This window comes from Nelumbo nucifera, chromosome 4 (assembly GCF_055504915.1).
Source record: "Nelumbo nucifera cultivar China Antique chromosome 4, China Antique-T2T, whole genome shotgun sequence".
Classification (NCBI taxonomy): Eukaryota; Viridiplantae; Streptophyta; class Magnoliopsida; order Proteales; family Nelumbonaceae; genus Nelumbo; species Nelumbo nucifera.
In genome coordinates, this window is record NC_142652.1 from 91,477,631 (window position 1) to 91,494,395 (window position 16,765).

General features: G+C 37.6%; 1 protein-coding gene across 5 annotated transcripts in view; it reads right to left on the minus strand.

The window, feature by feature from the left end:
- Positions 1 to 294: 294 nt before the first annotated feature.
- The window catches only part of LOC104611396 (alpha/beta-Hydrolases superfamily protein), a 56,983-nt gene continuing 40,512 nt past the window's right edge, over positions 295 to 16,765 (minus strand). For 2 of the 5 annotated variants that reach the window (XM_010278422.3, XM_088902989.1), the window contains 4 exons: positions 4,670 to 4,778; positions 4,171 to 4,278; positions 1,023 to 1,163; positions 295 to 938 (listed from right to left, as the gene is read on the minus strand). In XM_010278422.3, the coding sequence (XP_010276724.1) occupies positions 552 to 938; positions 1,023 to 1,163; positions 4,171 to 4,278; positions 4,670 to 4,778 (745 nt within the window). In that variant the 3' untranslated portion in view covers positions 295 to 551. Of the gene's footprint in view, positions 939 to 1,022; positions 1,164 to 4,170; positions 4,279 to 4,669; positions 4,779 to 16,138; positions 16,279 to 16,765 lie in introns of those variants that run through there. The other 3 variants (XR_016085438.1, XR_016085437.1, XR_016085436.1) reach the window with 3 other exon arrangements.

Sequence of the window (16,765 nt, forward strand, 5' to 3'; positions counted from 1 at the left end):
GACAAGGACATGGGTGGAAGTTAACAAGATATGATTTAAGCACTCATGATTTAACAATGGATATGGCATTGAAGAGCAAGGAATAGCTAAACAAAATTCAGGTAGCCAACCCTTGAATGATGATGATATATGCTACAATTTTCAAAGTTTCAAACAAACCCATTTTGTTGTTATTCTCTTTCTCCATGTCATGATGTATTATTGAATAACTCCTCGCGTCTAGGAAATTCATCCTGTTTCTGCCGAGGTAAAACATCAAATATCAGTACAGCCACCACCACCAAAACACACATGTCCATTTAAGGCTAGATATGTTTATTTCTTTCACACCCAGCTTTCTTTTAAATAGTCATTCCATGGATAAATAGAAGAAATTGATAAACATTACACTTGTACAGAAATAAATCACAGAAGACCTTGAAATTATGCCAGCCAGACAAAAGCCAGTCAAGGCAGTTGCACGAATAAAATGATCAATGTCCATTAGTCTACAAACTCATAAAAACATTGGCACGCACTTGCTCCATGTTACAAGATAGTCTAGACTTAGCTTAAGTAACGTACAAGGCCCCAACATGATATGGCAACAGAAAAAAAGTTGATAATGCCTGGGTAGATAAGAGAATGGTTTCAATTTTCACGATATCCATGACTGTATGAGCTATCAGGAGAGACATTAAATGTTCTTCTGAACTCATGAAGCTAATGTTTGCAGTATTGAGGGGCTGGTCGTTCAGATGATGGGAATCTCCATTTTCTGATTTCGGGGGCAAATTATCCTCTGCGTTAGAGCTAGCACCGCCTCCTATATCATCATTTTGGGAGTCATCAGCACCTTCTTCATCGTACTTTCCACTAGGACTCCCACCACTGCCACCCTTTGGGGCACCTGGAACCAAGTCTGGGCTGGCTTCAACTCCAACATGCCTCAGATGTAACTGTAACATTGTTCCAGTTGAGAAACACATATACTGTCAAATATGAACCAAGAATGTAATTGCATTAGCAATTTTACACCATACCTGGATGTGTAGGTTAACCTCATCCGGGCGTGAGAGAAAAGGAAAATCACCTCCCGTCTTCAGATATGCTCGTCTTGCCCCATGATACCTCTCACTTAGTTGATCTTTCAATTGTTGTGGAATGGCACAATAATCATTTGTCTACAAAAGAAAGATTATGAGCCAGTAGTCATCAACCAACTGAAACATCATCTCAATATTTGCTCTTTCATATTCCAGTAAATCTCCAATAAAAGGAACAATCTGCAGCAAACTCTAAAAGATGGAAAGCATATACTACAAGCAAACATTGCTTGTTACTGTACTTTTTTTATTGGTTGGTTGTTACTATCACTAAACACTGCACCAGAATGCTTTCTGAACTAGTCATAGACTCGTAGTATACCAATAGTCTTCCCAGATTGAGTGATTAATGACCACCTGACCATCAAACCACAAGCCACTGAAAGCTAAATTTTATACCACTTAAATTTTAGAAATCGGAATCAGACTACCAACCCAATAAGGCTTGAGACTTGAGAGTGGTTTGGCTATGTTTCTTAATTTTTATTTTTTTTTTCAGATATTTATATAGATGTATTTGTGTTCATTATAAGATTGCATTTTTATTACCTCAGTCAGTTCCATGACTAAACATCTTTCAGATTTTTTTCCCTCTCTTTTGGTGCAGAACTTTGAATTTGCCATGGTATTAAAAGGCCTTGCCTGATAGGTAATTGCCACAGACAAAAGAGAGCCTGTGGAAGAGAGTTTTAATAGAGATCAGTACATGGGTGGTATGTGGAAGGATGGAACATGCTTTGTTACATTATGGGAAATCAAATGATGTTATACAACAAGAGGGACAATAAAGATGATGAAGATACAGGGGATCAGGACGATTATATTTGGGTGATAACTGGGTATTTGCCCCAACCAGCTTGACATTGGTGGGAATAACGCTGAAGAATGAGAGATCTTTCAACCAGAACAAAGATTTGATCATAGAACAGACACAAATCCAAGGTCAAAATTTCAGAGTACAAGTTGAAAGGTTGGTACGGGGGAACAATGATTTAAAGGCCAAGGTTAAGGATGTGAATAATGCCAAGGTACATTTTGAGGGGAGAGAAAAGGTGTACGGTGAAGTCAAGTTTAGCTTTGACAAGAACAAGGATGTTGTGATCTTGGAGAAAGGTGAGGCCAACAACCAATCTGATTTTTTATTTCAATGAGATTTGCAGGGGTGTGGATGGCAGGTCTGGATCTTTACCTTGTGAAGGTGAAGTGATTAGTGAAGAAGGATTCAAACTGAGAGTGATAATAGCCTGGTGAAACTACAAAAAGAGGTTAAGAGCAATCATTTGGCTGAGGTTAAAAGTGGGTTATAGGGCTGAAAGTGGTGGAAGGGAGAAATCCTTTATGCAAAACAGTTATGATGAGGGTATGGAAGATAGCAACACTGGTCAAGGTTCGAAGTATTGGCAATGTAAAGAAAGCAACTTTGAGAGATGTATTGGGATATGCATGGATATGGTGGACCAAAAAATTAACACACACATGGATACACTAGGGAAAGTCAAATAAATCCCAAAAAATACATCAATGATACTAAATTTGAGTCTTAGATGACTATAAACAGAGCAAATACACATAAGAAACACATATTTTGATAGTTTCTTTTCTTTTTTTTTTTTAATATTTGGGTATGACATCACAGGGGACTAAGGGGTGGGGACAGAGTAGGGTGCACGTGAGCTCCACTGACATTACCACAGAGAGCCTGCAGTTACGCAGGTTTGATCCCACAACTCTGCATTCAGAGGGATGCCAACTATTAAACACATACTTTGATAGTTATGTGAGGTGTAAACTACTAAGATAAAGAGAGAAAATAATAGCTTAAATATAGGAATTAATGAGGTGAGATAAACTTGCATTTAAATAAAGTTAATGATAGGAATGCTACAAATAAAATAAGAAGTATTGGCTGATATGCTCACAGTATTGACCTGTATCAGGTCTATATCAGACTGTGATCAAAACCTCCATTCATTCTACTTGTGCTGCATGCCAGTAACATGGAAAACTGATCTGTGTTGATGTATTAATACTTTAAACCTTGATATTGGTCATATGTCAGAAGATTCAACCTTGGAATTCCCTAATAAAATCTCTCATTTATCAAAAAAAAAAAAAGAAAAAAAGATTCAACCTTGGAATCAGGTTCGGTACCAAACAGCATAGAGTTGTAGAAAAGAAAGATGTCCATAAAATCAATGATACAAAGAGGGATGGTCCAATGTGGAAATATGCTATGAAGCTTCTGTTGGTAAAATAGGGATTGACTTGGGTTGTAGAAGAAATACCATTCAAAGAGATGATGCAGAGCTTGGAGTCATGTGGGAAGGACAAAAGCATCAATACTGGGAAACAGATGTAGTGCCAGAAAAATCAGAAATTGGTGCCTTTACAAAACTTTTTCTTGTCTAAAAGGTGGTCTATGTAGGGTGGGTCCATTTAAGAATTTTAAGAGGGTATTCAAAAGGAAGGCTGTGAAGGATTACTCTTGTATTAAAATAGCTGAGCAACAGAATAAAGATCAGAATGATTCTCCATCTGTGTTTTCTGTGAATGTCAGCGCTAAAAGGAAGGGTTTGGTTTTCAGAAGTTTCAGTAAATGGTGGAGATGTGAGTGATAATAAACAAGATACAACCCTGAATAACCTGTCCAACACCGCAAAATATCAGAAGGTTCTCAAGATTTGATGTCAGAAGTTGGAATATAGAATGAGGCCTGTTGTGGGCATTACCAATTCTCCTACACTCAATTTTTGGACATATTTCTCATCTGCCCAAACCTCTGCTCCATGCATCATTGTTGAGATCCTTCATGGAAGCATGGGATAGAAATAGAAAGGCATACAAAAACTGTGAAGCTGAATGTGTATTACATTAGCTGTTAAAGATTAGGTTCTTTTTATGTCACTTTATTAGAATTTTACCCTTTTTTATTTTTTTAGAGCTTATGGTTCACCTATTTGAGTCCAACCACCTAATTTCTAAATTTTCCAGTTAAAGCCTTGGGAACTGCATATTCAGAATAACTTTTCTTTTCTCTAAATAAGCATGAAATAGATACTTGCAAACCAGAAGTCAGGTTTCATACATCCATTATAGTAATAAATGAATCTGAAAGCAAGAGAGGTCCAACTGAAGCAGCATCCACAGTTAAAGTTAACCTTGAGGCCAAATCCTCTCTTGAGAGTGTTTCAACCTGTTACAGTAGAAGCCAAATACCAGAAAACATTAACCTCTCAAGTAAATTCCGAAGATTCTGCTAACAATATAAAGGTAAAATGCAATGGCTAAGGCAAAAGAATTGAAAGATAATGGCTAACTTTTCTTTCTGGTGGGGATATGTAGCGATTCAAAAATACTGATAACTTGATATTCAAATTTATATGCCCTATTGAGCATCCAGTAGGTTCAAGGTGGATCAGAAACATGTGTTACCAAGAAGAAGAAAAGTGAGTTACAAGTTGACATATACATGTATGTTTTAATGCATTAACAAGTATACTATGATTCAAGTAGGTTGCTTCAAGAAGTTAAAATAATTACTAATAAAACTTGGTGGCCTAAATTAAACATATTATCAATTTTACCTGGGAAACAACAAAATCCACAGCATCAGCAATAAAAGGCTCATGTGGCCCATTGCGGATCCCTGTTAAGACGTATCTCTTCAGCAAAAAGGAAGGGGTCCAACTAACACTGCAAAGAAGGCAAAAACCAAATTGACCAAATAAGTTTGTGGATGTATCCTGGACATTGGAAGGAAAAAAAAAAGGAATACAAAAAAGAATTTTGGTTGTGAGATGTTATCAACTATTTGTTAATAACCATGAATAAAACTCCAAGGAGGCTGTATTGCTATTATCAGAGCATTTTTGTATAATATAATGACTGTATTAGCACATAAAAGGTAAAGGGACTAAAGACCCATATTAAAAAAATAAATAAATATTATATGGTCTTCTCTCTATGATGCTTGTACATACATCACAATGAGCACGAAATGTAGTGATTTGACAGTCATTTTAGAAATTATTTGAAATTTATATTTACCAAATCCTAATATTATAGAGGACTAAATTGCAATGTTTTAAAAATCAACCCGGAGGCCAAACCGTTTTTGCCTCCGGGTTGCGGGTCACCGGTTTGACCGGCCGGGTCGAACGGTTCAGACCGTGCCATGTCATCGCATGTATATTGTAGTGAGAATGGGCCAAATGGGCCCTAGTGTTCTTTATTTCTTTTTAATAGTGTTTAAAAGTTATGTTCTTAGTTTTGGGCCTTAGTTATGGACCTTCTTGTATTTTCTTTAATTATTTCTTTAGTGCTGGCCGCCCCATTAATAAAAAGTGATGAAAGGGGGCTAGAGAGAGAGGTTCGAATTCTTCTTTTCTCTCTTTTCTTCTTTTCTTGCATTTACTGAATTACCGTAGGTGTAATTTTCAACTTGGTATAAGAGCGGGTTCTCACTTTTGACTTTTTTTTTTTCCTTTCTTTGCCCATACATAGTGTATGGAGAACTGATCGGTTGATCAATCAACTACTTATGCAACCTAGTTAGGAAGGTTTTTGGAGAGTTTGTGGAGGTTTTTCATCCTTAGTTGAAGCCTAGGGCAGGTTCTTGGAGATTTTCCCAAAAACCCTAGATAACTAGAGAAACCTTGTTACAGGTTGTAGAGACAGTTTGAACCAGGCGCTTGGGGATCAGAGGTAAGCCTTTTGATTTTTCTTAGGGGCGGTTTTGGTTGGATTGAATTCTGGAATCCCTTGGAAGGGGCGGTTGAAGTTTCTCTCTTTCTCTCCATCTCGCAAGATCCTGTGAAACCCTAATTTTTGGGGGTTGAGAGGTTGTTCTTTGCTTAAAACAGTAAATCTAGCCTAGTAAAGCCCTAATTTGATTTTCGTTTGCATCTGTTTACTCAATGGATCAAACTGGAGGAGAGACCAAATATTCCACAGATTTCGAGTTTGGACATGGGGGTCGATGGAGAATCTTTTTGGGGTTGTGACTACTGTGAAGCTAAATGGGACCAATTATTTAGCTTGGTCTCAATCTATTAAGATACATGTGTATAGTAGAGGAAAACGAGGTTATATAATGGGAGCAAGAATAAACCGGAGGAGGATGATCCTACCTATGAAAGGTGGATGCAAGAAAATTACTTAGTAGTGGGTTGGTTAGTGAATTCTATGCAACCACATATTAGTCAGCACTACCTGTGGAAGGAAACTGCAAAAGAAGTGTGGGATAGTGTCACAAAGACCTATTCCCAAAAGCTTAATGTTGCTCGGGCCTACAAATTGAAGCATGATGTGAATAATCTTGATCTGATGGAAACTGTTGTTTGGGGTTGCACAAAGGATGCAAAAACATATAGGAGATTGGTGGAGAGAAATTGGGTCTTTGAGTTCTTCATTGGACTCAACTCGGAGTACGATATTGTGAGGCAGAATGTTTTATGTGGTGACTTTGTATCAGGCATATGCTATGGTGAGCAGTGAGGAGAGCAGAAGATAGGTTCAATCTGTTGAACTGCAAGTTGATCGCTATGCTAATGCGGGGATGAAGCCAAAGGTTAGCACTGGGAAGAAAGATGTTATCTATGAATAATGCAAGAAGCCTAAACGCACTAAAAACACATGTTGGAAGCTGCACCCAGAGCTCATTCTTACCAGATTCAAGAAAGAAAATGGTGGAAAAAGGGTTGAAACTGGAAAAGGTGGAAATGCAAATGTAGCCACCTCTTCACAAGGTGAACAAGGACAGAGTGGAGAGAAGTCAATGGGAGAACAGCTTGCAGCCAGGGCTGAATATGAGAAGTATGGCCGAATCATCAATCACTTGGAGTCCACTGCTACAACTCCTTCAGAGACTATTCCTTCCTCTACATATGCTCACTCAGGTATTCATGCAATTGCACATCATGCTTCTATCTCAAGTACTATAAAATCCCTTGGGTAATTGGTTTTGGTGCTTTTGACCATATGACCAGTGTTTCATAGTTATTCACCTCTTACCAACTTCTTTCTGGTTGGGATAAGATATCCCTTGTTGATGGCTCCCTAACCCCTATCATGAGAAAGGGAAACATTAAGACCTCTAATGCCCTGACCTTATCATTTGTTTTTCATGTACCTAAACTTAATACCAATTTGCTTTCAGCTAGCAATTTGACTAAATCCCTAAATTGTAGTGCAACCTTTTTTTCCTTCATATTGTGTTTTTCAGGACATGGAATCTCAGAAGGTGATTGGGAGTGGCCATGAGGCGAATGGGATCTATCTGTTAGACATGCCTGAGCAGAGCCAAGTACAACCTAAGAGAACTGCATTTGTTTCAGAGTCCACTAGTTGTATTATGTTATGTCATAGTCGTTTGGGTCATTTGTCCTTTTCTTCATTGAGTAAGTTGTTTCCAGAGTTATTTAAAGGAATTAGTCTACCGAGTCAGTTGTTTCCAGGATAAGAGTACTTATCCTTCAAGTAATAAAAGATCAACTATTCCTTTTAATATTGTTCACTCTGATGTGTGGGGGCCTTACCATATACCGTGTATGGGTGGGTATAAATATTTTATCCTGTTTATTGATGATTTTTCACGATATACTTGGATTTACCTTATGACCTCTCAGGTTGAAGTGCCTAAACTTGTGCAATAGTTCCATGAACACATACTCACTCAGTTTAATACCCACATCAAAATATTCCAATCATACAATGCTAAAGAATATTTTGAGAAGGACCTTACCTCCTATCTTGAGAAGTTTGGGGTTATTCATTAGAGTTCTTGTACCCGCACTCCACAACAAAATGGAGTAGTGGAAAGGAAAAACAGACACATTGTGGAAGTTGCAAAGAGCATTCTTTTTGCTACCCATGTTCTTGTGAAGTTTTGGGGTGATGCAGTTTTAACAACTACCTACTTATTAACCGCATGCCTTCTCGAGTCTTAGGGTTAAAATCTCCTTTTGGAGTCCCCTTTCCTGATGTTGAGATTTTCTCTATTCCTTTGAGGGTCTTTGGTTGCACTTGTTATGTCCACATTCCCAGTTCCACAAGACACAAGTTTGACCCCAAGGCTCAGAAGTGTATCTTCCTTGGTTATGCCTCCACACAGAAAGGGTATTGCTGTTTTGATCCCATTGGTGGCACCCAATTTGCCTCCATGGATGTCACCTTTGTAGAGTTAGTTCCTTTTTATAACCATCCTTCTAAGGGAGTGTTGGTGTGAAAATTTTAATAAATTCTCATGCAACATAATTCACTCAATCAAGTGATTGAGTTTTTATTATTTTGGGTAAGGCCCATTCAGGGAATCATACGGATTGTTCCCCTTAATTACATCTTCACAAGAAAGTAGAGAACACCTTTTGATTCTGACTTTGAGAAATTAATGCATAGAACAAAAGAAAAGAACAATAGGGTACTTAAAAAGAACTTTTCATTTGTGTTTCTTTTACATCAAGTGTACAAGAATGAGAAGAAGGAAAAAGAAAATACAATTGAGAAACTATACAACTATACATTTCTCTTTTCTTTTTGATACAAAGAAAATTTCCTTCTCACTCCTTTCTTCACAATAAGCTGTAGTCAATCAGATGGAATTCTGACTATAGACAGCCTTAATCCTTGGATTTTTGCATACAAAAAGGGCACCGTAGTCAATCAAACCAAATATTTGATTGTAGACGATTTTTATCCCTCTACTCTTCATTTTGCTTGAAGGGAACCATAATCAGCCCTTGAGAATTAGGCTGTAGATGGTTTAATCCCTAACTTTGTCATGAGGAACCATAATCAACCAAGTACAGGCACTTGATTGTAGATGGTTTATTTGCCCCTATTTCCTTTCTCCAAAGTTAAAATAAAAGAGAGAGAAAGAAGGATACATAGCAGAAAACATATATTGGAAGTATTCACAGAGAGAACTTTCCTTTTTCTACCTATATTAGTGAGACTTTTCCTTCCCTACCTTCCCTTGAGCACTTCTCTTTTCTTCTCTCTTTATCTTTGCTTTTCTTAAGGATCTCTTGAGATAATTTTCCCCGATGAGTGTCTCAGTTCTAGCTTCCCCTTAAGGGGCTTAAATAGGGAGTGGGGTAATTATGTAACTACCTCCTCCTCCTAGGTGAAGAACACCTGTCCCTCCCACTTAAAGAGAGGGAACTCCCATACAGGATACTTTTCTATAGTTTTGATGATTTGTCTAGAAGACTAGCCAATCCACTCATTTGAGTTATAATTTATATAAATATTATTTGGATTAAAAAAATGCCTTCAACAATGCCCCCTTGAGCACTGTGGGCCTATAATCCTAGAATATGGGCGTACAAGGCTCAAATAAGCAGTTAAAGTAAAAATTTATGAAGGTTATATCATCAGAAAAGAATTGAGCCAAAATTGGAAGAGTCCTAGTATGATTAGGACTCTTGCGATATCTTTCGTTAGACAAAATCTGATATAATCTAATTATTTGATTGATTTGATGAGGCTTTATAGTTATTCATCTTGTTAAATTGAGAAGTCCTAGTGCAACTAGGACTCTCGATTTCATTATGCTTGATGTTACTGATTTGGTTTGAGTATTTGAGGGTTAATCACAGATTTCCATAGTTGAAAGAGTCCTGGTTGAAGTAGGACTTTTTGATTTTATCAAATTATCTTTGATCCACCCTTAAATCTTGATCCCGAGTTATTTTTGACCAAGATAATTATTTTGTAGGCTCATAAAATAAGAATCATGATTTAAGTAGGATTCGTGGAGGAATCCTGGCTTTAATATTAAATAATCATGTAATTAGTTTTTTTTTCTGGCTTGGAACAGAAGAGTCCTAATCTAAATAGGATTTTACACCGAAAACCTTAAGTTACGAAGACCCCATTGTGCCTCTAGTCTAGGTTTCTTTTTTTTTTCTTTTTATATAGCATCAAAGATGGATGTGATTTGCTCCCTTTTTATTTTTTTTATTTTTTTACTTTGTTTTATTTGATGAATAATTTTAATTAAACATCAGGTGGGCCCTTAAGGGTATTAATGGTCAATTTGAATTAGAAATATTATAAGGGGCAGAATTTGAAAGCTTATTAAGGTTTTGGGCTTATATTTTCCTTTTATATGTTTAAGAGGGTTTAGCATACATTTTCTTTTTATTTAACTCCCTTTTAGAAGTGATCCCAACCTCTTAATGTATTTAAGAGGGCTTGGGTTTATACTTTCTTTGCATTTAACCCCCTTTTAGAAGTGGTCCCAACCTCTTAATGTATTTAAGAGGGCTTGGGTTTCTACTTTCTTTGTATTTAACCCCCCTTTTAGAAGTGGTCCCAGCCTCTTAATTTATTTAAGGAAGCTTGGGCTTAAACTTAATGGACCTAAATGGGCTGCTGTATCATGAGTTGTTATGAGACCCACGTATGGCCTATTGTGAAGCCACTAAATGGGCTAAAAAAATCCCATAAATGAGTTGTTATAAAGCTGTTAAGTGGGCACGTCCCAGCCTTTGTTGTTAACCCTAATGAACAATCCTAATCACATTAGGACTGCAAGACTGCTTTTGGCTATAAAAGACATGGGCTGGCATTCCAGCCTCTATTTTTTTTTACACAAGCTCTCCATGGTTTATGAGAGAAAGGGAAACCTCTCTTTTAGTATTCAAGTCAAGGAGCTGCTGAAATCTTTCAACAAGAGAGACTTTTTGTCTTCTCTTCAAAATCTGCGATTAAACAAGGAAAGTTTTCTTTGTTTTCTGAAGTGGTGGACGAACAAAGAGAGATTTTTTCTCTTCTCTTGAGGAGAGAAAACCCTAACCAGGTTTGCTATCAAGAGAAAGCTTCACTTGCTTCCTTAATGGATAATTGCAGTATAATCACTGCATCAGCATGTCTGCTGAAACAGCGTATCTGCTGTTTATTTAAAGCCAAGTTTGCAGTACCACATCAGCATATCTGCTGAAACAGCATATCTACTGTTTTTTTTTCAAGCCATTTTCGCAGTATGTCTGCTAAAACAGCGTATTTGCTGTTTATTAAAGCCAAGATTCACAGTGTAATTACTGCATCAGCATGTCTGCTGAAACAGGGTATCTGCTATTTATTAAAGCCAAGATTCACAGTGTAATTACTGCATCAGCATGTCTGCTGAAACAGCGTATCTGCTGTTTATTAAAGCCAAGGTTTGCAGTGAACATATCAGATGAAAAACAATTCTGATTTGTGGATCTTATTTTGAACACAGCCTATGTTTTGGTTGGCAAAAATAATTAACAGCTTTGCCAACACTTTGCTATCTTCTTAGCAAATTAAGATCTCTCTCTCCTTTTTTTAGGTATGTTCACTCTGGTTTTAGTACTAAAACTTCTTTTAGTACTGATGATCTTTTGATTAAGGACTTTTCACATGTGATCCCCTCTTTTTTTGATAATGATCTCATTATAGGGATCAATTTCACCTCCGATCTCATTAAAGCAAAAGAAGAAAACTTGATCTCATACATATCTGTTTCATCCTTCTTAGATCAATTCTAGATTAAAGTTTGAATGAAATTTACCCATCATGTTAAACAGATATCATAAGAGAGATTATATCAAAATATTTGAGGACTACAGAAATCAATTTTAGGAGATTTTCTTTTATTTGAAAAACATTTTGATTTCTCAAGTAGACCTAATTGGAGACTTCCTTGGTCTTAGGCTGATATGTTCTCAATTTCAGATTTGAAATTTTGATCTCATAAAGAGTGAAGGATTTAGAGGTTGCCTTGATCTCATGGGGAGATCATATCAACATGTTTGAAGATTAGATTGATCTCATAAAGAAATCAGTTTCAAAAAATACACATTTACTTGAAAATCATTTTGATCTCATAAGGAGATTAGGTTAAGTTGACCTCATTGAAGATTATCTTGATTTCATAAAGAGATTAGATCAAGTTTACCTTATTGAAGACTACCTTGATCTCATAAAGAGATTAGGTCAAGTTTACCTTATTGAAGACTACCTTGGCCTTAGGCTGATATGTCCTCAATTTCGATTCGAAATATTGACCTCATAAAGAGGGAAGGATTTAAAGGTTGCTTTGATCTCATGAGGAGATTATATCAAAATGTTTGAAGATTAGATTGATCTCATAAAGAAATCAGTTTTAAAAAAAAACACATTTTTTTTACTTGAGAATCATTTTGATCTCATAAAGAGATAAGGTCAAGTTGACCTCATTGAAGATTATTTTGATCCCAAGATGATAAAGTATAGAAGAATGTTTTGATAAATTTCAGGCTTTTAATCTCACAAAAGAGATTGATTTCAGATTTGAATTTTTATTTTTTATTTTTTGTTTTGACAATGGGAATGAGTTGGACCTCATAAAGAGGGAATAAGAGATATCACTTTCATAAAGTTTAACCACTTGATGATGGTTCTAATTGATCATCTTCATATTTGAAGATTTAATAGTCTCATAAAGAGATTAATTTCAGATTTTAATGATCTCATAAAGGAGATCCATTTTAGGAAACTTGATAGTTATCTTTAGTTGGTCACAAAAGGGAAATCAATGATTCAAGTTTCAACCTCATAATAAACAGTGATAATATTTTGATGAAAGGAAAACATTTTTTATCTTTTAAATAAAAGAAATCAACTTCGAATTTAATTATTTGAAAATGGATTTATAATGGTTTTGATGAAAGGTCAACTTTTGGTCTCGTAAAAGAGATCAATTGTAGATTTGATAGTAGAGATCGGTTGAGAGCTTATTAATGTCTTTATGGATATCAAATGAGGATATCACAATAGAGACCAAAAAGAAGGAATCATTGTTATGTATTCATTCTTAAGGCACTATAGGGTGAAGCTTTTCACCCTTAATAATTCTTTAAGTGCCTTTGGGTGATGGTATCATAGACTAAATTAAAATTGGATTTATTTCATCCGTACACAGTTTACACTCTTGCGGGCCAAGAGTAAGTACTTTTTTTATGTTGTGGTTGGACTTATGCACTAGGCCGCCTACATACCCATTTAGTAGGGGTGTTCACGGGTCGGGTTGGGTCAGTTTATTGGGGTTTTCCCAACCGACCCGACCTGGTCGGGTTACTTGAGGTGGAAACCGAAACCGACCCACTGATAGGCCAAACCGACTTGGTCGGTTTGAGTCAGGTTGGGTCGGTTTCGGTTTTGCTCCTGTACAAAAGGACACCTAATTGAATTCTAATTGTAATTGCCTAATGGGTTGCCTATTTGGTGTAAAAGATTATAGAAAGTTAGAAACTATGATAGATTGCCTATTCTAATTGTAATTGCCTAATGGACCTTCTAGTTCTAGTAGAAGACTAGTTATAGTTAAGTAGGAAACTACTCAAGCTAGGAACTACCGAACTAGTAGAAAGACTAGTTCGGTTCGGGTCGGGTTGGTTTCGGTTTTCACACAAGAAAACCGAAACCGACCCAATATATCGGTTTATATATTTTCCCAACCCGAAACCGACCGGTACTGATGAAAACCCGGCTGACTCGGGTTGGGTTGGTCCGGGTTGGTCGGTTTGGTCGGGTTGGGCATTCTTATGAACAGCCCTACCATTTAGGGATCAAGCAGACGTAGTTCATGTGTCACTTCAACAGTTACACACTTATTTATATCTTGTCCTTTTGTATCCTTTGTTTGGAATTGGTTTTCTTCTATCTTTGGACACAGGTGGACCCCTCCTTCAGATGTAGGAAGACTCTTTGATCCAAACTTCTTTAGACCTCCAAAGAAGAAGGGGAGAGCAACAAGAGCAGCTGTTTTGTGGTCAATCTGGGAAGAAAGAAACAAATAGGATCTTCTAGGGTTCTGAAAGATCCAAGGAGCAAATCATTGATTTCATATCTACCAAGGTCATTCATTGGCTTAAAGCATCTCCCTTATTTAAAGATTATTCAGCTGATGATTTGTTTAGAGGCTGGTACACTGTGGCAAACTCTTCTTCATTGAGGTCTATGATAAAGGAGCAATGGATCCCTCCTGCACATCAATGGGTGAAGCTGAACTTCGATGGAAGCTCCTTATGCAACCTGGGTCCCTCTGGGGTGGGAGGAGCCTTCAGAGACAGGGAGGGCAGATTGGTTGCCCTGTATTCTGGTCCAATACGTGATGGAGACTCTTTGAGAGCAGAGATTATGGCCTTGCTACAAGGTCTAAGGCCGGCTAAACAATGGGGCCTACACCAGATTGAGGTAGAAGGGGACTCTAAACTATTAATTGGGTGGATGCAGTCACATAAATTGGGGGCTTGGGTACATCGACAATTCATGAGGAAATAAACTGCTTAGCAAGGGAGGTTGGGTCACTGTTCAGGTGGACAAGAAGGTCAGCAAATGACTAGCCAACACCCTTGCAAAGCAAGGAACTTTCAGGAAGAATTTGTTTTGGGCTGTTCTGTAATCAGAAAGCATTTTTCTAGAGGTAAACACCCTTAACTGGGTGGTGACAATGTATTCTCTTAACTTTTCTAATGAAAGTTATTGTTTCTGATAAAAAAAAAAAATATTTAAAAGAATATCCTGGGGAGAGAAATTTGGAGTAAGCCCATACCACCTAAAGTTCAAGCACTATGCTGGGAGGTTTTTCTTGGAAAAGTGAACACCTATGATCTGCTTCAAAAAAGGAGACCGAATAGATGTCTTTCCCCACATGTGTGTTTTCTTTGTTTTGCAAATGGTGAATCCTTACCCTACTTACTAGTCTTTTGTCCCTCTGTGTTGTATATTTCGGAGTCTTTTTGTTCTCTTTTTGGTTGCAAATGGATAGCTGCTCAGTATGTAGTGAGTCTTCAGCCTATATTTCCTAAGTCAGCCAACAGAAAGAGGAAGAACAATGTGGAAGGCAGTTAGAGTTGCTGTGGTGTTGTCCATCTAGGAGGAGAGGAGTGCAAGAATATTTAATGAGAAGCTCAGGTTAAAGGAGGAATTGGTGGGATTAATAAAAATTAAAGCAGTTCATTGGACCAAAAACCCTGGACATCTTCCAATGTTTTACAGCGAATGATATAATAAGGGCTTGGAATGTGGTGGCACACTCTTCAAAACAAAAGGAAAGAGATATGATGGAATGGAAGCCACCAGAAAGAGATAAGAAAAAGTTAATTTTTTATGGGAGTTCAATTGAAAACCCGGGGATAGCAGGTATTGGTGGTGTGTTTAGAGATTCATCAAGTAAAGTGCTGGCTATGTACTCAGGACCCATAGGAGAAGGGGACTCTTTAAAAGGCTGAACTGATTGCGCTGTTACAAAGCTTAAAATTTGCTAAGAAATCCTTTTTTTATAATTAAAAATGATCAATTTCATTAATATAAACTATTGCAGTTACAAGTTTCCTGTGGAGAGGCACGAGCTGTGTCCTCTCCTGTCAGTAGGAAAAAAACAAAGGATAGAAGACAGATTCAGTCTACAATTGAGCCCAATACAAACTTTCCCTGTTTACCCCTTGCTTTGCAAGATCATCAGCCATAGAGTTTGCTGACCTCTCCACCCATTGTATTCTTACAGTCAAGCTTCTTATTAGGCAGTTGAACTTTTTAATTCATTCTTAAAACACCACACAACAGATTCCAGATTTTGTAGCCAGCCCACTACTACCTTGGAGTCCCCTTCAATTATCATCTGTTCCACACCTATCTGCACTGCTAATTGTACTCCCTGGATAGCAGCAGCAAGTTCCGCCCTAGTAGAGTTTCCAACTCCTATGGGTCCTGAGAAAATAAGGACCACATTCCCACTCTCATTCCTCAGTACCCCTCCCACCCCTGACGGACCAGGATTACCAAGGGTGCTCCCATCAAAATTCAGCTTCAAGAATCTTTCAGGAGGGGGTTCCCAAGCTATGCTCACTTTTATTTTTTTTGGATGAGCAATTAGCCACTGCTAACCAATTCCTCCACACATCATTGAATGTGAATTGATGAAATAAATCCAGTGATTTTAGCCATGAGATCACCCTATTTAGAATGCAGTCCTTCATCTCTTCTGGGCTTCTCTCCTTCTCTTGGAAAATTCTGACATTCCTTTCTTCCCACACAGACCACATCAGCACTGCTCTTGCACACCTCCACATAATCCTTCCTCTTCTGTGCCGCCAAGGGAAGAAAGCAGGATCAAAGAACAAGCTTGCATCTGCTGGCCTAACCAACCTGCACCCAAACAATGAGAAGAGCCACTCCCATAACTCTGCAGTAAATGAACAAGATATTAGTATATGGTTACAGTCCTCACCATGTGACCTGCAAAGAATACACCAGGAGGGTGAAAGGCAGAGAAACGGTCTTCTCTTTTGTAGAATATCAAAGGTGTTTATTTTCCTATAATACACTTCCCAACAAAAAGCCATAACCTTAGGGGGAACAGGCCTGCACCAAATTTCCTTAAAAGGGAAAGGCTGGTTGGGGGTAGACCGAGTAATGGATTTAAAAAAAAAGAAGTGCATGAAAAGGATCCACTCCGCTGGGGTGTCCAAATCCTAGTGTCAAGATCAGAAGGGTCCAAACATGCTGTATCAAGTAGACTTAGCAGATTTGTGAGAGACACAATTTCCTCTTCCCTTAAGCCTCTACGAAACCCAAAATCCCAGTTTGGTGTTAATGGGTAATTCAAAATGGAAAAAAACTTTGACACAACATGCTTTTTGTTCGTTGAAATAGAGGATAAAAAAGGGAAA